This window comes from Manacus vitellinus, unplaced genomic scaffold (genome assembly GCF_001715985.3).
Source record: "Manacus vitellinus isolate BGI_N305 unplaced genomic scaffold, ASM171598v3 scaffold_8_pilon, whole genome shotgun sequence".
In the NCBI taxonomy this organism is placed as follows: Eukaryota; Metazoa; Chordata; class Aves; order Passeriformes; family Pipridae; genus Manacus; species Manacus vitellinus.
Genome location: NW_021940864.1, coordinates 2202727 through 2222437, shown reverse-complemented (window position 1 = coordinate 2222437; position 19711 = coordinate 2202727). Strand labels below are relative to the sequence as shown.

General features: G+C 38.2%; 1 protein-coding gene across 1 annotated transcript in view; it reads left to right on the top strand.

Annotated features, from left to right (window-relative positions):
* The window catches only part of PPP1R21 (protein phosphatase 1 regulatory subunit 21), a 42943-nt gene extending 30580 nt beyond the window's left edge, over nt 1-12363 (top strand). The window contains exons 14-22 of the mRNA XM_029965078.1: nt 400-527; nt 905-1057; nt 1833-1925; nt 3172-3399; nt 4779-4814; nt 5985-6101; nt 7032-7130; nt 9177-9305; nt 11120-12363. Coding sequence (XP_029820938.1) covers nt 400-527; nt 905-1057; nt 1833-1925; nt 3172-3399; nt 4779-4814; nt 5985-6101; nt 7032-7130; nt 9177-9305; nt 11120-11149 — 1013 coding nt within the window. The 3' untranslated portion in view covers nt 11150-12363. The remainder of the gene's footprint in view (nt 1-399; nt 528-904; nt 1058-1832; nt 1926-3171; nt 3400-4778; nt 4815-5984; nt 6102-7031; nt 7131-9176; nt 9306-11119) is intronic.
* The last annotated feature ends 7348 nt before the right edge of the window (nt 12364-19711 follow it).

Sequence of the window (19711 nt, the reverse complement as noted above, 5' to 3'; positions counted from 1 at the left end):
ATCTTAACACCTGGATATTGAATGTGACACAAAATTCTCCTTTTGAGTGTTCTGATGTAAACACATGGAAATGAAAAGTGTATTTGTGAGATGAAACACTAGGTCAGTGTGAGCTTGAATCCCCTATATAGCTCTGAGTTTTGGAACACAGAGTACACTTAAATATACACCTTTATTCTGCCTTGTGTAACAGCCATAATGTCTGTTCCTATGATCACAGACAGTTGTCTAAGGCACCATACTGAAGAACTAAGAGTAGCCAGACTAAACTTTTATACAACTTAGAGAGGGGAGAAGTGTTTGAAGCCTGAGGTCGAAAGCTGAATTTGAAAATGGTTGCTGAAATAAACCAGAATCGTAATTTGACATAAATGTGATTTTTTTTTTTTCCTTTTCCAGATATTTCCAAACACTACAGTCAGAAAGCTACTTTAGAACAAGATGTTCCAACTGCCACACAGAAACTCATAACTACAAATGACTGTATTTTATCCTCTGTTGCGGCTTTAACAAATGGAGCAGGCAAGGTACTGGATGTTATGATTTCAATGTAATGCCCTAAGTTGTGCAGGTTTTTAAGAAAAAGAAGTAATCTTTAGTTGAATGATTTGAAAAATCTGTGTGTGCCTCTGATATTAATAACCTATAGTATCAGGTTTGTTCTTCAGGTATTTTCAGGCTATGAGTTAAAAACCCCCTCATAAATGAGTGTTAAGAGTGGGTACTGTGAAGAGGATGCTTTGTGTTAGTAAGGTCTAGGTTATGTGGAAGGGCCTGTGGCTTGTTTTAAATTCTTATTGCAAAATCCAGTTTGACTGAATACTTGTCTTTTGAAAGAGTAATTGCTCTGATGAATCTTTCTGGTCAACTTAATTCAAAAAGTGACTTCTCTTGATCTGTGTAGATCGCCTCGTTCTTCAGCAACAACTTGGATCACTTCACTGCTTCACTGAGCTATGGCCCTAAAGGAGGAACAGAGTTCATCAGCCCTCTCTCAGCTGAGTGTATGCTGCAGTACAAGAAAAAGGCAGCTGCTTACATGAAGTCTTTGAAGAAGGTTTGTTCAGCTACTGTGCTTGCACAGAGAGAGTGCAGTTCTGTTGATACTTGGTTATGCCACAGAGAATACAAACTAAGGATTTTCAGTATTTGGAATGCATTAGATTCTCTGAATGAGAATTTTTGGCTAAGGGAATGAAACCCTTAGAGCAATAATGCTGTTGAAAACTAGAGAGCATAGTTGCCCTCACAACAGAGGGTATGTGCCAATTCTGCCATTACCCATTTCCACTAATTATTTCTGTGCCAAGACTCCAAGGAGAAGAGGGTAGCTGCTTATTTAATTTTCCTCCTGTATCCACCACGAATGTGGAGCAAATGATATCATATTCTTACACTTGCATTCACTGGAACACAGTGGAGAGCAACAGGGAGAAAAAAAAGGCAGCTGAAAAGGAGGAGCACTGGAAAAAATGTGCTGAACCAAAGGATTGAATGCTGCCAGATCTCTCTGTTGTCTCTGTTAAAATTAACAATTAAGTGATGGTGTGCTTAACAGTTGTTACTAAATCACTTTACTGCAATGTCTGTAAAGATGTATTTGATGATTAATTAAACACTTTGAGTTTTCTGAGTGCTTTAAACAACTGCACCTTTTGGGGCGGTATTTCTTTTGAGCTCAAACCATTTTTTCCTACTGGCTGGTAAGCACTTGGAACGTGGTTTTTCTTCCCTTTACTATGAAGTAAGGAAGGCAGTAAGAAAATAAATGTAGAATATGCATTCTGATCTACTGTGTAACATGTTTTGAGGTTTCTTTTGTTCTTCTACAGCCTTGTGCAGATTCAGTGCCTTATGAAGAGGCTTTAGCCAATCGCAGAGTTCTCCTGAGTTCTACAGAAAGTAGAGAAGGTCTTGCACAACAGGTATTCTGGTATAAATTTTACTAATGTATGATAATGTATTTTGTAGGAGAAAAGTAATATCAAATAGTCTCCACATATTTTATGTCTGTGGTCATGCATGTATTGAAGCTTAAAATTAGCCTGTAGATGTATTGTAGAGTTTTGAAAGTAAAGTTTACCCTTGTCAGGCTGGATTATCTCCTGTACTTGCAGAATGTACATGTAGTTATAAAAGACAGGATTATGCCATTGATAGCTCTATTTGTAAGTACAAGAAGTCAAACAATCTTTAATTATTCAAATAAATGCAAAATAAAGACAAAAATAAGGCGTACTGAAGGATTAATTTGTTTTGAGTCCTTTTTTTTGGACTGTGCAGGATTTATTAGTACTGGTTAAGAACAATGATTTTTCTATTCAGTTAAAGGAATAGAATCCAGTTTCTGTCTTCCAGTGTGCATATATATATATTTTTATTTTTTTTTCTGGAAGCTGAAACAGGGGAAGGTTACATGGTATTTAAAAGGCCTACACAGTTTGCCCATCTCCTCATATGAATGAGACTGACTGATTAATACCGAAACTTCTTTATTAGCTTGAATGCTCAGACTGTGCTTGACTCATTGTCATTGACCTTTAAGAAAAATACTTTGGTGTGTATGTGGGTTTTTTTGTTGTTTTGGTTTTTCTTTTCTTTTGTGTTTTGTCGGAGTTGTTTTCTTGTTTGTTTGTTAGTTTGGTTTGGGGTTTTTTGTGAGTTTGTTTTTGTAGTGGCTAGTACTCAAACTGTGTTAGTAGGGGTGAAATAAATTTCAGCACAAATGTGTGGAGTAATTGGATGTGTTCTGTTCCACGGTTGTTTTCTTAACTAGACAAAGTGGGTGGTTCTGTCTGGGTGAGGTGGTGCAGCTGGAAGGGAGAGTTTGTCTTTCTAGAGTAGAAAATTATAATGCTGGTGCCAGGTACACATCTTTCAAGTTTTTATAAAATTCTTCCCTGCTTTGATTTTTCACCTCATACAATGCTGCCAGTTTTATGAGCTATAACTTTGTGACACAAGGTTCAAACTAATTAAAAACATGGTCGTTTTTGACAGTGGACCGTAGTTACTTGTACAGCTCGAAACAGTAGTTGTTTACCTGCTGCACTCTTTGTTAGCTCACTTATGTAATGGTTTAAAATAATACTGTCCTCAAACATTTCCTGTGTGTGTGGCTTTTTTCCCCTTGGGTTCAATAACCTGGACTGTAAACTTTCCCTCCTAAAGGTTCAGCAGAGTTTGGAGAAAATTGCAAAACTTGAACAAGAAAAAGAGCACTGGATGTTGGAGGCCCAGCTAGCTAAAATAAAGCTAGAGAAAGAAAACCAGAAACTGAAGAACTCTCTTAGTGGAAATCTAACTGAAACTATGCAGGAGCATTCCATTTTGCCAAATGTAACAGAACAAAAGAAGGAAACCACAGAAAAGAGGGAACCCATTAAGAGTACTAGTCTGGTAAGTGACCTTTTTTACTTCAGTAGAGAAAAATCCACTTTCTTTAGGAGTAGGGCTCTTTGATCAGTGGAACACTAATAATGAAAGCCTTTTGACTGTGTTGAAGAGCATTCATGCTTGGGGTCCTTGTGTTTGCAGAGCTGCCTGTGAATACTTTCTGCAGAGTTTGGAACTTCTTGCATTTTGAGACTTTGTTCGCTGTTGTAACTGTCATGGAGTTATTTTTGTAGCTCTGTACTTGTGTGACTGAGGGGGAAATATTAGGTGCTTAACCTCTAGATTTTTCTGACTCAGTAGCTGGGAAGCCTTGCAATTGGTGCATATCTCAGGTTGGCTCTGAGTTTCCAATACTTTTATTCATCTCTTGGTATGTTAAAGCAAATGAAAGTAGGTAACTAGTGTCTGTAAATGGGTTATAAGATTTACTACATGTCAGTTGGGGTTCAGCAATTGCTTTTGGATGTAGCATGGATTCGGTCCTTGCTCTTCTATGTTGGGAAATGGCTTTTTCCTGTTTACTACAAGTATTTAAAATGGGTTGGCTGTTCCCTTGAATTACCACTTCTGAAGTGGTATTAGCAGGAATGTCATCTGTAAGAAATAATCAAACTACTCTGCTCAGCATTCAACAGAATTCTTTTTTTTTTTTTTTAACTCCCCACTGTCCCACTCCAGGAAGAAATAATCAGTGGATTGTTTTGAAGTCCTCAGTTTTGAAGTAAACTGGCACCTTAACTTTTTGATCCTCTATTTGAATCGTTAGGAGTTTGAGGAGAATTTTTCCAGGCACAATGCTTAACGTAAATTATGGGTCAACATATCGTATAAATATTTCCCATAAACCTCAATCTCTAGTCTTGTTGAGATGGAGAGGAAAAAAACCCTTTGATTCTCTGTGAAGATATTCTTCCATGAAACTAGTTATTGGCATACACCCCTCCTGTAGAGTTTTGTCTAAGTGGAAAGGAAGGAATTCGGAAGGTACTCAGTAAATCCAAGTCGTCTTTCCTTGCTCTTAAATAAGACAAGTAACGTTTCAAATGCACTAAAGTACCTCTGAATTAGTTTCATATGATCAAGCAGTTGCATAATCATACAAGCCCAGCTGCATCTTGTTGCTTTTATTGCCTTTTCCTCTGTGCATAGCAAGGCACAGGGGATATATTTGGAGAGTTGGTGTCAGCTTTAATTCTGTTCAAGGCATCCATGTAATCACTCTTGTTTATGTTACAGGTGGAAATACTTAAATTTGGTTTCAGTTTGAACTGCTGCAAGGTTTTTTAAATTTAATGTTCTTCTTTGACTGAAACCATAATGACTTGCAGTTATGGTATCTATTTTTGCAGTCCTCATTAAGTGTATTTTCTTCCTTGTTCTAGATTGGAATGTTGACTATAACTACTGATAATGAAAAGGTAATCTGTTTTAAGCATTATCAAAGTACATCTGCTAAGTACTTCAATTCTGATGCTGTTAAACTTACTCCAGAGGTCTAATTACCAAGAATAGTGTCATATAATGGCACGAGTCACCTGTGTAGTCTCTGTATACTATATAGTCAAATTTCTGAAATCCATGTATTTCTTAATTTTCTTCTTCTGTTAGTGAACTCTTATTTTACCCATTTAAGCATTTTGGAGCAGTGCGAGCTGTGATCCAGGTCTGTTCTCTGTAATTTGAGGAAAGCATTGGTCTGTTTGTGCTGCAGTAGCCCACACTGCATTCCAAGCCTCCATTCTTATCTCTTGAGGAAGGGCTCAAGCTGCTAATAAGTCCCTGACTGCAGTGCTTGGTGTACAGGCTATCCCAAACCAGAGGTCATACTGAAAGAAACTTGGAACCTGCTCTCACTTTATTTAGCACTGCTATAATGTAACACTTGCCCCAACAGGAACTCCGCAGAATAAGATTCAGTGCTTTCCCTTTTCGGATGCTGAAGGAAGTGATATGTGTTTCAGTTCATGCTTCCTTTTCTTCTGAAGGTGTGATTAAAAAGGGTTAGGGGCCCAGGGAATAACTCATACAAGCTCTTAAAAGCTTCAGCTTGAAGGTAATGACAGATCATGTGAAAGCTGCCTCCAGTGGGCTACTTATACAGTTAACTTATAGTTGACTAGCAAGTTGTTTGGCTTCTTTATTTTTTCTTTTCTTTTTAAAATTCACATGTCTAAAGAAACTTCGGGAACATGCAGCATTAGAAATAGTTTTGACTTTTGTGAGCTTCTGAAATTTAGTGATGTCAAGGAATTCTTCCTTGTTGGGAAAAGATAGAACGTTTTTATGTGGGTGAAAGCACTTCTGCAGTGGATTTTCGTCTTCATCAGACATGTCAAATCAAGCTAAATTCTTACCTCTCCAGTCAGCTCTTTGTCCTTCAAGGAAGTTTGATGTTAAGAGTCACCATCAGAGTGGCAAGTTGCAGTGTGACCTGCTGTTATCTGTCTCTTGTGTTTGGGCAATTTAATACTTTCGGGTAGAGCAGTCAGGCCTCAGCAGGGGAGAAGTCTGTATAGAGGCAATGTTGTGATGCAAGCGTTCAGTGTGTTAAACATAAATACTGTCTGCTTAAATTTTTGCTTTGCCAGGCTCCAGATGTTGAGTCTCGTGAAGACCTGATAAAAACCCACTATATGGCAAGGATAGCAGAACTTACCTCTCATCTGCAGCTTGCTGACAGCAAATCAGTGCACTTTCATGCTGAGGTGAGCATGCAGGCAGTGGCTCTGCTGAAAACAGTAAATCTCTTTTTCAGCTTTCCCCAGGCAAGTGCTATGATAGTGAGTTTAAATATATGGAGCATAGTGTTTTTAAAAATCTGTTCCTGGAGTATTTTATTTTTTGACTGTGGTCTAGTATGCATGACAATGGATACTGTAGAGCAACTTTTTAAAAATAAATTCTTTGGTAGCCTTGTCTTGGGTGTATTAAGAAGTATAATGTCTATCATGTATAGATTTGTTCATGTAAGCTGAAGTAGCTGGTTTTAGTTACCTAGATAGTTTGGACTGAATTTTAAGGTGATGCTGATGTCATTCAAAAATGTATGAGTGTATCATGAAGTGATGAAAGCAACTCTCTTCAGAGAAAATTGGTTCTTAGACATAAGTTATACTTCAAGAATTAACAAAATTATTCATTGTATCCGTAGTTTCCTGTTTTCATTTAGAATTGTAAGGTAATTTTTTTGAAAGCAGTGGCTGTTTTGATTTGTGTAATTAACTGATGTGGAATATAACAAAACTCCAGGTTAACAGAACAAATCATCTTAAATATTTTTAATGGTAGAGTGGAGGAGCCGTCTTTCCTGTCATATTTGATCAAGGTATGAAGTGAGTTGTTTGTGTTGCATTTTTACTTATGAAAAATTTCCTAGCAATTATGGGAAAAATATGATATTTAGAGGATTGACAATATGGTAATTCTGTAAAGTGAAACATTTCATGTTAACTATTACACTACCTTTGCATTTAAAAATGTGCACAAGCTCTGACTAAGTTTCTTGAAATCTAAATGTTACAGAAAGATGGAAAAATCGAAGTAGTCACCTAAAGATGCCACAAGGCACAGTATTTCCAATACTCTGGAACTAAGTTTCCTTCCCTCTCCCATCCCTATCCTGTTCCTCTTGATAGTGTCGAGCACTTGCCAAAAGACTGTCCTTAGCAGAGAAGTCCAAGGAATCGCTCACGGAAGAGTTGAAGGCAGCCAGTCAAAACATCAGCAGATTACAGGCAAGTGAATTGTTATATAATGTAATAATGCAATAGATGCTTTTTGTAATCATGTGTGAGCTGAAGTTGGAGGAGAAAAATTACAGCCATCTAGCATGGCCATGCCATTACTAGGTCCTTAGTTATGGGATGTAAAATCTCTAATGGTATGTAGAGAAGAGCCTTAAGTGATACATTTTAAATCCCAGGTATAAAGTTGAAGTGGAACATCCTTGTGAGGAAAAGGCTGTAGTAGCCAGGCCCGTGTTTTAGGGCATTTGATGTCAAGGATTTTTGTGAAAATGAGGGAGTTTTAATGTCAAAAGGTGTGGTTGTGTGACAGCTTTCAGATCATACAAGGAATTCTTAATCCTTTCTTGCACCTGGGCCTGAAAGTTTTAAAAGATGCCAGGTTGATTTTTTTTTTTTTTCTTTTTGAGATAGATAGATATCTTAAGCAATGATAACTTTGGGCTAATTTTTAAGAAGCTGTTGTTAACAATAGTTGACTTTTATGCCAGATCTTGTGGATGTCCTGTCCGTTTGTCCTTCCCCTCCACACAGCTGAGAAAGGAGCCAATATTAAATAAAGTATATATGTAAATACTCGGTTCCTAAATTCCTTCATGTTTCCTTTACATATAGTTCATAACTTTATTGCTCACCTGTCTGTGATGGTGGGTACTGAAATTGCTCCATACAGGCAGTGAACATAATGTTATAAACTTTGAACAGTTGTATCCGTGAACAATTCTTTTTAACACTCTTGTGATTTGTTCCTCCAAGAAATTCCACAATCAAAATCCAACTCGGCACGAGATGTTAATCTCCGAGTACATATTAAACTTGCTAAAAAAAGATAGCAGGCATGGTGTTTGTATGTTTAGTAGTCTGCATAGTATTGAATCATAGACCTGTTTAGGTTGGAAGGGTTCTCTGAAGGTCACTTGGTCCCCTCCTTTGGTCAGAGCAGAGAGAGTTCAGGTCAAGCTGTTGAATGGGATATTTCCTGTACAGCCATGCTGGCCTTGTGCCGCAGTCATTCCATTTCTTAAGCGTTGGACTGTTCCTTGATCATTCAGCTTTCCTGGGCCCTTGTAACTTCCAGGGCAGTTTTACCTGGGAACTTACCAAGCAGACACTGAAAAAAGCCAAAATCTACTCTTCTTAAATCTAGGGTTGCTGTGATTCTGCTATTCATCTTGCTTGCTTCCCTCAGGATCTTAAATTCCACTAACTCATGGTTGCTGCAGCCAAGGCCACCATTGGCTTTCACATCCCTGACCAGCTTTTCCTTATTTGTGAGTAACAGGTCCAGCAGAGATCATATCTTAGTCCTGTTGATCACTGGTATCAAGAAGTTCTTTGCCACACTCAAGACAACTCCTGAGTTGCTTGTGTTCCACCTTGCTGCCCTTCCAGGAGATGTCAGAGTAGTTAAAATCCCTAAAGAGGATCAGGGGCTGTGGATGAGAGGTTTTTATCTGCTTGTAGCAGATGCCTGCCATATCACCCTGTTGTTCTCCTGTAATCCCTACTTCTGAGATCTTAATTGTCTTCAAGACACTCCTTCACATGAAGCATGATTTCTTCCCTTCTATCCTGTCTTCCCTAAAGTGTGTGTATCCCGTCATTGCTGTGTTCTAGCCATGCACACTATGCCCCACATCTCTCTAATCCAAGGGAGATCATAGCTCTGTAACTGCATGTGGATTCCTTCAGCTTTGTATGCCATGTGTGTTCATGTCCAGGCCGTGCTTTAACCCTGTAAATGTTACTTGTTTCCTGGCTGGAGGCAATGTTGGAAAACTTGGCTGTTACTCTTTTATGTAAGCCATAAAAAGCGGGGGGAAAAAATCTAACAGAAACAGCACAAAAATAAGGGGAGTAAACCATGCATGAGACTTCAGGTAAAAGAAAAATAGTTATTGACTTTCTTTGATAAAGCAATTTTTTTTTAGCTGAATTGCACACATTCAGCATCACAAGTGGAGGTAGAAGTTGGCTGCTTTGCCAGTTGTCACTAATATTGAGCAAAGGCTTCTGGTTGTGTTATTTTTCCCTTAGGATGAATTGATGACGACAAAGAGAAGTTATGAGGATCAGTTAAGTATGATGAGTGACCATCTCTGCAGCATGAATGAAACCTTAACTAAACAAAGGGAAGAAATTGATACTCTAAAGATGGCTAGTAAGGTAAGTTGGCAGGTGCTGGCCTTAGGCACTGCTTGCATTTTGGAGGTGTGTGGGTTGTATCTGGTGTTTCTGCAGTGCTGCCCTTTTAACTATCCAGTTCCCAAGCTATAGTTCTCATTCTCAACCAAGTGGAAAGGAAACTCCAAACCTGCTTCTGCACTTTGCAGTGAAGAAAAAATTCTTGAAAAACATACATGTGGGAAAGAACAAACTCTTTGTGTCACTGCTTCACATTAGGCTTTCAAAGTGTACCCTCCGATGGCAGATCAGCACCTTTTTTTGTTTAAATGCAGTGAAAATAGAACTATTTGTAAATCCAGCTGGTGATACCAGGTGGTTATGATTAACTTCTGGGTAGGAGTGTCCCTTCTGCACCCCTGTTGGTCACAGCATACTCTGTTCTCGGCAGCTAGTCTCTTTCTCTGTTTTATTTCCATATAACAGCTTGTCTGTCTCTCATGGAGGAATGAGAAAGCTACTACTTACATTCTTCTGTGAGCTTGAAGTGCACACTTAAGTCCTTTTGCAAGCAAGGAATCTGCCCACTTATCAGAAATAAATTTCTGACTTATCTTAATGATGAAAAATATAGAAGTCTGTTGTTTTGAGCAGTCAGTGATTAAACCATGGTATATCTTACTCTGGTGCTTCTAGGGATGGGCAGTGTTGTGAAGGCCTTTGCCCTTCACTCGTCTGGCTGTGAAATGAATAAATTAGCATTATTCTCCTTAATCATGGAATGCACGGAAGCAGGTTTTACCGAAGGGTTAAAAAAAATTAATAAAAAAAATCTATGTTTTGGTTAAAGATCCCAAGATGGCGATTTTTGTTTTTTTCGAGTAACCTCTTCCCCCCTCCTTTTACAGAGATGCTTTTCTTCAGATATCTAGGTGTTTTAACTTGGCACTGTATTCTTTAAAATTACTTCTGGTTGTATAAGCTCTTGTGTTTTTTGAAGAAAGCTCTTGGCTGCACACTGACCGTAGCACTTCATGTTTTTATAGAACATTTTCTGGAATTTTTCTCTTGCCATACTTTTAGGACTTGAAGTGGTACTCTGTCTGTAAGGAATTACCTCAGAGTCTCACAACAGAAGCCACATGGGTTTTCAGATGTTACCCAATGTAGAAGGCGATTCAGTTGAAATCAAAATGATGCAGTTAAAACCTTTATCACTTGGAGAGAGTTGTTGGTTAGATTAAAAACAAATTTTATCTTAAGGAATTAGAAAGGTGAAGAATTGCCAGCAAGTAACTATTACAGTAAAGTTTATTTTAAGCTACATGTTTCCTTTGTGGAACTATTGCAAGTCAAATGTGAGTTGGTTAGCTGTGGAATTTCTTTTTTAAACCACGAATAATCTGCACAGACCAAATTAAAATACGTTTTGGAGAAAAGCTGTAGGATGGGGGATTGATTTTTCTATTTGAGGCAATTATTCTTATAGGATATATTTGAAATAACACTTAAAGGTGAATTGTGATTTGACTTGCCTTCACTACCCTTACTATATTGGTGTTAATACAGTTGAGTGTCTTGGGACATACCTCAAATGTCTCTTTCACAGGTTTCAGTTGAAGTACCTTACTTCATTTGAAATATCTGGTATTTGCCTCTGTTATACTTATAGAAATAGTGGGATTTTCAGAGCAAGCAGCTACAAGCTGCCATTATTAAAAGTCCGTAGTCTGTTTTCAGTTTGACTGTACTTTCTTTGCTGTAGGCACAAATTATCAGGCATCAGGTTTTGTGTGTTACCTGTCTAAATTTTCTTATCTGAGTTACATGTTCTGTTCACTTGTTTCTTGTTGCAGGGAAATTCTAAAAAGAACAAAAGTCGATAGTTTACGGCTGAGTCTTTGGAAGCTGCTGCTGCACAGGATGCAGATAGTGACCATTCGTTATCCAGTACCTGTTTGTTCCAGGAAGCAGAGGCTGGTATTGGGTCTAGTAAAAACTGAATTGGTGCTGTAAATGGCTTTAAAATATTTAGAACTCGTAACAGATAAAACAGAACTTAATGCTGGCTCTAAACCAGGAAATACACACTCTGTGGATAATTTATATAGTAATTACCTTCAGTTTTTACTGTGCACTTTTTAAAACCAGGTTTTGATTTCATGTAATAACTTCAGATTTTGTATATTTTCAAATATATGTATGTATTAACAAATTTGGATCCGTGCAGTAGTTGTCTATTTTTGAGTTATACATTTCATTGTCAATATGTGTACATTCCATTACTTGTTAATAACAGTTTAAAAATGAGTTTTGAGACTTTTTTTGGCCATGCAAGCTGTGCAGTTACTGTAAGTGTATTATTCCTATTCTCAGCCCTTTTGAATTAATTGGAGTTGTGGCTTGAAAGGATTTTTACGAATTCACACAAGTAAATGGGATCATTATTTTAGACTGCAACAGTGGAAACTTTTCCTGCTTGCATTTGGCTATTGATACTTTGGATATTGAAGTAAAGAGCACAAACAGCTGAATTGGGATACTTCTATGAAACTGCTTTAAGCCCTTACAATAACATTTTGTTTACACATATATGTATATATATATTGGTTGAAACAGCTGTTTAAAGCTAGAGGACACTGTGATTGTCATTTACCCCAAAAGAGTGAAACAATATGTGTAGAATAGATCACCTTACTGTGCTCTCTTACAGTAAAGAAGAACACAAAATATGTGAAAGATTTAAACACTGAATTTGCAAAAGGTGTTTATGGAATTAAATCCTGATGGATTCACTGAGGGGATGCACATGGCTTTTCCTGTGTTTTCAGAAGTTTGTGAACTTTAGGCCTCTCCTAAGACTTTTTTTTTTTAAGTGAAGTTTAATACCACGAGTTTTCACAGCATTGGTTTGTTGGTTGGGGTTTTTTTGTTTTGTTTTTTTAAAATCAGGTGCTGTGCTGCTCCACACTTTACACTGATCTTCTGTTCCATAATTTGCATTATGGCACTTACTTGTCCCGTAAGGGTTTACTCCGATATCGAAAGTGTTGATATGTATTATCAATATGTAATAATAAAATCAACTACATGAAACCAGCCTGACTTTTTCCTTAATTCTGGCTGTGCCCAGGTTGCATGGTGTGATATTGTGGTGGGGTGTTAACAGCTGTTGTTGGTGAGGTGAGCTGAGGTAATTACATCAGTCTAGTTACTCTTAATGGTGCTTCTCTTTGAGCCAGGCTGCATTTCTGTACCTAATGCTGCTCTGTGCAAAGGACATCGAGCCCACATTAGCATTTCTCACCTGGTCTGCTTGATCACCACTGTGGAACTGTTCTGTTGTTTTTTCCTTTTCTAAATGCAAAGTAGATGTGGTTAGAAAAGGGAGAGGAGATGGGGAGAGCCTGCAGGGTTTCTTATGAGCACAGTGTTGAATTTAAAACTGGGTGCTGGTGCTAATCCGGGTTGGGAAATGTTTGCTTTCTTTCAAACCATTTTATGGAAGCAGATACAGCTTCACCTGTTTCAGTTAGCGTGGGAAGGTGCTTTCTTCCAATTCTTTTGAAGCTGCCTTCTCTGAAGACTTTTATCTTGCAGTGAAGGTGCTAATTCAGTTATTTTAATTCTCTGAATCAAATTACTAGATGTGTTACTGATGCTACTTTTCATAGGTAGCTGCATTCAGAAAAAGGTTTTGCTTAGGCATTTTTGACATGTCTAATTAAAACATATGCTTTGAAGAGAGTGTGTTTAGAGCTTGCATAAAATGTTATCTCAAACTGGTTTTACAACAGAATATATCTCAACATCCAAACTGTAATTCATACAGAATGTACAGGCATTTAGGTACAATTCCAATGTACATTAGTTTATCAGCATTTTTTCTTTGCAGTATTATTTGGGAGTGTGTTTGTGTGTCCCTCTCACCAATCAGCAGTAAACATGCTTAGGGAGAGACAATTTTGATCACTCAAGCTCCCTTCAGTTTTTCAGGAAAATGTTTTGAATTAAGCTTTAGAAAACTGTAAACTACCAATACTCGAAAATAGAATCTGGAAAAAAAATTTAAAACAGTATTTTGGATACTGCTGTAGTAATGTTGTAAAGGGGCATAGTACATTACATTTAACTTAGTGGCATTAGAAGCTGGATCAAGTAGAAATGCCCAACTAGCTTGTGCTTATTTTCTGCTAACCAGGTGATTCTGAATCTGTTTCTGAATATCTCAAATGCTGTTAAATGTTTACATTGCTACTACATAAGGCTATGCAACTGAAGGCTGACTTCAACATGGCAGTGAAGAATTCATCTTTGAGGCAAAGTTGTCCAGAAATAGCAATTTGAACTACTTTGTGTATATGAAATAGTATGTGCAGATTATCATGGAGTGTACAAAATTTGGGCAAAGAAATGTTACTAATACTGAAATTAATCCTCAAAAGTATACAGTGTGAATGCTTGTCTTACTAGTTGATTAATTGAGGAAACTAATGACAAAATGTTGCAAACTGGAAAAAAATTTAGAACATTACTATGTAAAACCAAGTTTAAAGAAAAACCCTAATGACAGTTAACTTTTTGAATGGACACTGTAATACACAAGTTCTTAAATCATTTTTAGAGTGTTTAAATTCATGTCTCCATAATGTTGGGCACCTCATGAGTAGTCTCTCACACTCATGCATAAGTGAATAACTCAGGAAACATCACTATTTTAATGGTTTCAATAACTGGATTTTCGGAAGTTCTCTCTGAACTTTGTTTTTGAAGCTATACTAACATATTTAAGGATTTTAAAATGTTCAGCTATCCTAGATTTCTGAAAACACATCCCCAGTAACTATTCTGTGTGCTCAAAATAAATATTTGCTATAATCACGAATGAGTTCAGCTTCAGAACTGCCCTTTTAAGAGCTACTGCTTCATGAGTCATGAAAATACCCAAGAAGCACCAAATACATTGGCTATTTTAAAAGACCTTAAGCTCTTACAGGTCAGAGGTTTCCCTGCCTGAGAGATTAAATTCTAAAACAGGAATCTTAGGCTGATGTTGTAAGCTGTGCAAGGGTCTCATCTCACTGCTGTTTAAACAATCATGTGCTTATTTTGTTACATAATTATTCCTCTGTGATTTGAACAACGATCATCTGAAATGTTGGTTTAAAAATGGTGGTGTTTGTCATGTCTTTTGTTAGTTCCTTCAGATTAATTCTGAACCAGCTCAACATTTCAGTGATAGTGGAGGCTGGATCTTCACGATGGATGTGATCTAGCAGCACTCCAAGCAGCATCAGTATTGAGATTGAAGCGCTTGGTTTTCCCATCTTTGTTGAAATACTTTGGCTGTTTTTGTGGATTATTTTCTCTTTTTCCCAAGCCAGCTCCATTTCTTGTACTTGTGATGCTGCTGCTCCACGTACTCTGCCTTCCCTCACTGACAGATGAGTTGAAGTTTTGGTGTGAAGGTCTTTGGCCCAGCATGTTTCCTGGATGCTGACTTTGGACACAGTGATCACACTGTTTAACAGTGTTCACTAGGACTCCAAAGAACAGATTTGTTTGGACATATAAAGCATCCGTTGCAAACAGGAAAGGAAATAAATTTTGTATCCTCATATTGCCTAGACAGGAGAAGTTATTTACTGGATTGGGTGAGCAATGTGAAAGCTGTGGGATTTTGTAATAATATAAATCCACTGATATATTAAACTTTGGAGAACCATCTGGCCCTGTAACCTGGGCAAACCTGTTATTTAATACAGTCTGTATGTAAGGTAATTTGAGAGCACTATCTTAGCAACAGCAGGGTCATAATAAAAATAAAGCTTAGTGCAGTAAAAAATGGTAATTGTTGCCAGAGGTCTGATTAGTTCCTCCCACAAAGGCTGGATGCTGCTCGATTAAGAATGCTTGTTCTGTCTTATTCTGCATTTTCTGCCTCTGTTATTACTTGCAGAACTGCTCAGCTATGAATTAAACCCATGTTTGTTTAGAAGGGGCCACGTTTGCCTGAATTCCTGAATATTTCTTTTAATCAGAGAGTCAGAGACTTGCTTTAACTGTAATTGAGTGTGCAGAACTGCTGGCTTGGTTACAGAGGGGGACAGAGAAGAGCTTTTGGAGACCTTTGTAAACCAGGTTTACTGGTTGACTGGGGCTGTGAACTAAACCACACGGAAACTTGCCCGGGGCAGTTTTCATTATCTGCCTCTGCTCTGTGTGTAGGCAGCTTTAGACATGTCAATGCTAATTCAGAATCACTCAGCTTCTTGCAGAGGCAAACACTTGCATTGCTGCAATGCTGGGGTTTTGCAGCTGAGCTGCAACAGGAGAAATGTGATTCTCGTTGGGTCTAATTTGCATGACAAGCTACTATGCTGAGAGCCCTAAAAGACTTGTAGTTAAAAACTTCTTATATGTGAAATAGCAGAGGTGCAGGAGAGATCATGATTTACCTGTACTGGGTTTAAATCTAATTCACCCTGGGAGTTTGAAGTTTTATAAGCTGATGAGGTCTTAACTAATGAAGAAGCCTTTGAAATCCAGGCCTGGTGTCAAAATTGTCTTGGTGGTCTCCCATAAACAACACAGCTTGGTCCTGAGAAGAGTTAAACCCACAAAATTTAAGAGTCTAGGTAATTTCCAGTTATTTTAAGCACTGTGGATTCTTTCATGAATTGACTTGGAAGCCAGTCTGTGGTGGCATGTAGCTTCTTGCAGACTTTCTCTGTATAAAGTTCTTTGCTTCTTAAATGAATATGAGAACACCTTAAATCTCCACACACTTCCCTTTCTACTACAAAGAGAGTCTTCATCCTTGTCTGCCCTCCCACTGAAACTTCAAATTTCTTTTCTCTCGAACTTAAAAGACTTCAGTTTGTGCTGAAATTGTAAATGCAGAACATTTTATCCAAGAAAGATTATTTTAATGAAGTTAGGAGATTGAAGAAGTCTGAACTGAGAACTTCAGTGCAGTTTCATTAACTGCAGCCTTTGACATAAGGAACACCTGTAATATACTTCTATTTAGTGACTTTCAAATTGTATATAGCATAAGCAGGGCTGGACAGAAAATATAAACCTTGGGAGGGGCGAATCAACTCTACCAAAGGTTTCTTTTGAAGTCTGGAAAATCTGGTTTATTTTTAGTCCAAAGAAGTAGACAAGAAAAGTTTCTTCTGGATTATCGATCTAGCCCAGGAGGTCAAGAGCACCTGAATCCAACAAGCATTCAATTTCTCACAGAAAGGACATTAGTATGCTAGATTTCTATAACCAATTTATGTGTAGTAAATATATATTACGTAAATAGAGAATATACAAGGCTTGTAAATTTTAAATAGCAGTTGTGCTAAGTGAAAGATGAATTTATTAAATAGGAGGAGGAGAAGAATTTGCTTTTTCAAACCAAAACACAAAAGTAATTCTCAGTTAAGATGAACTTCTGCAGAAATTTCTTGCTAAAATAAAAGGTGAACTAGTAGAGCAAAGAGTTAATATAAGTCTAGAAACAAGTATTCTTCTGTCTCCAGTTATATTTGGTTTTAGCCAGATATGAACTGACAGGTTTCACTTTTGACAAAATAGTCACATACAGTAAACATTTTATAAAAAGGATGATATATTGCAAATCATGTTAAGATCAACTTAAATATAGTCAGCAACGTAAACTGAATTTGTTAGCATTGTAAAAGGTTGAATGAGTTTAATAACTGTAGCAATATATAATACTGTATGTGCTCTTCAAATTGTATTTACAGTACAAATAATTTTAATAGTTCTAATCCATTCTGTATATGCTATTCATTAAAGTCAAATTTTATTAAGGACTTTTAAATCTCAGTTTCAGGGATTCTTTCACTAATGCTTGAGTTCTATTGCACGGAATTATTTTGGAGGAAGAGAAAGCGATAGCAGAATTTTCTGGAGAAGAACAGTCTTGTCTTGAAAATGTATACACTTGTCTCAACAAAGGAAAAATCTGATCTCTTTTTGGACATGCTGACTTTGATAAGGAGATATGAGAAATAAATACCCTTCCTACTCGAAACCCATTAGAAAGGACTAATGTGGAAGCTAAACAGGGAAAAGGTTTTATTGACTGTTGTGCAGGAGTATGTGAGAGTCTGAAGGACTCATTTGAGAGTATGTAGAAAATATAGAAATTAGAAAGTATTTATAATTTCTTGGCATTTTTTGGCAAAACAAGAGGTTTTGATCCTCTGGTCCCCTCTGCTAAGAAGTTGGGTGTGTCCTGGGAGGAGGCAAAAGACTCTGTTTTTTATGGGAGACTATAAATACAATTTTGACATCAGGCCTGAATTTCCAAGGCAGAAGACTTTAGTGGGATGGAATTCCAGAGGAAAGAGGTTGGGATCAGGTTCTGACACTTCCAGGGCTGTATGCTGGGGTGAGGATGGCAGGTGGAGCTGCCTAAGCCCATGCTAGCCAGAGCTGCAGTACTGCAGTCTGAGCCTGGAGGCCTCAGGCTGGCAATACTCAAGAAAAACCTTTAAGGAGAGAAAAATGTAAAGGTTACAGTTCACTGGCTTGCAAGTTACAGGTTACATTATGGTCAAAAAATTTCAGGCTCTCGGGGTCGGGGCTTTGAGCAACCTGGTCAAGTGGAAGGTGTCCCTGCCCAGGGTTGAAACTGGATGATCTTTAAGGTCACTTCCAACCCAAACCAGGATTCTAAGAAAAGGCTGTGTAGAAAATCCTTAAACCCTTTCCCTTTCTTGATATTGAGATGGAAATATGAACAACAGCATGATTCTGCCACAAACAGGTAGGCAAAAAGCCCCCAGGTGAAATTCTGTATTACCAAAGTAAAATTAATTTGAAGCATAATTTTAACAACCAGTATCTTACTTGGTTTGACGTTATAAATACTCATGAACTGTCTAACTATATTTGGATCTGGATTTTTTTAAATTAAGACAATAAACCCAGATTTTTTTAAACCATGGATGGCCAATGTTTATCCTAGTGCAATTTTTATAATGGCATTAAGCTTACAGAAAAATTTATTTGTGGGGAAAACCATACTGAACACTTCTATTGCAAATGGAGATGGACAGAGCCTGAATAGTATTACCCATGCATAGAGGAAAGCAGTAGTATTGCTTAATTTTCAGAGAAGACATAAGAAAACTTTTCAGAGAAGATAAATAGGACAAAAGAAAACAATTTACAGAAGGACATCCCTCTGTATTAAAACACAAGGGAAATTTCAACAATACTGAAAAGCAGTAGAGCTAAAATGGATGGATGATGCTTTACAAACAATTTTGGATGAATTACACAAGAAATGAGCTCACTTCTGTAAGTGAGCTATCGCTGCTATTGACAGCTTTTCATATGGGCAATTTGGGTGTCTGCCGTCCCTGGCAACTCTGCTCCATGTCCCTGGGAACGCTCTAGAGTGTTTTATAGGTGTTTTCCCCCCTCATCATCCTACCCGTTCTATTCTATCTGTGTGTTCTTTCCTTTTAGGAAAGAACTCTCTCTGCATGGTACCTTGTCGCCTCTGGGAGGTGCACTCTAGAGATGCACAGGGCACCGTATAAAAAGGACTTTCTGTTACTCAAGATAATACAACTATATTATCCTCTTGGTTATAAAGACATTTTCCAAGCCTTGTATGCCTCCGGAGGAACTCCTGTTCCCAGGGGAACTTTGACGGTGCTGGTCCGCCTCGGAGTCTCCCGTCTTTCAGCAGCTTCTGCCCCTTTCTGGGGGATGCTCCCCCGGGATGTGGCCGGGCGGGGCTTGTCCTGCCACCTCCCCCCGCCCGGTGCCGCTGCTGCCTCTGCCGGCGGCGGGCGGGTCGTGCCGGGACCGGGACCGGGACGGGCAGGGAGAGAGTGAGGAGCGGGTAAGGAGCTGGTAAGAGCGGGTACAGAACGGGCCAGGGCGGCTCTGCCTCGGGGACAGCCGCTCCTGGGGCCGGGCCGGGGGAGCGGGGCCCGTGGAGGCTCCGTCCGAGCTGGAATTTTCCCGGTAGTTGCGGCGCAGCCCCGAAGTTCTTCTGGCTTGAAACGGGCCGGTGGATGGAGCTGCTTTGTTTTAGTTAAAGAACATGATACATATAACAAAAATATTTGGTTCCTTTTTCTTTTTTTTTTTTTTTAACTTTTTTTTTCTCTGTTTTTCTCTTTTCTTTTCTTTTCTTTTCTTTTCTTTTCTTTTCTTTTCTTTTCTTTTCTTTTCTTTTCTTTTCTTTTCTTTTCTTTTCTTTTCTTTTCTTTTCTTTTCTTTTCTTTCCCGTTCTCTTTTCCCCCTCCTTTCCCCCTTTCCCTTCTCCTTTCCCCCCTTTTCTTTCTCCCTTTTTTTCCTTTCCCCTTTCTCGTTTTCTGTCTCCCTTTTCCCCTTTCCTTTTCCCCTCCTCCCCTTTTCCTTTTCTTTTTAAAGTAGAAGTGGTGAAAGGGGGATGGCTTTGCCCC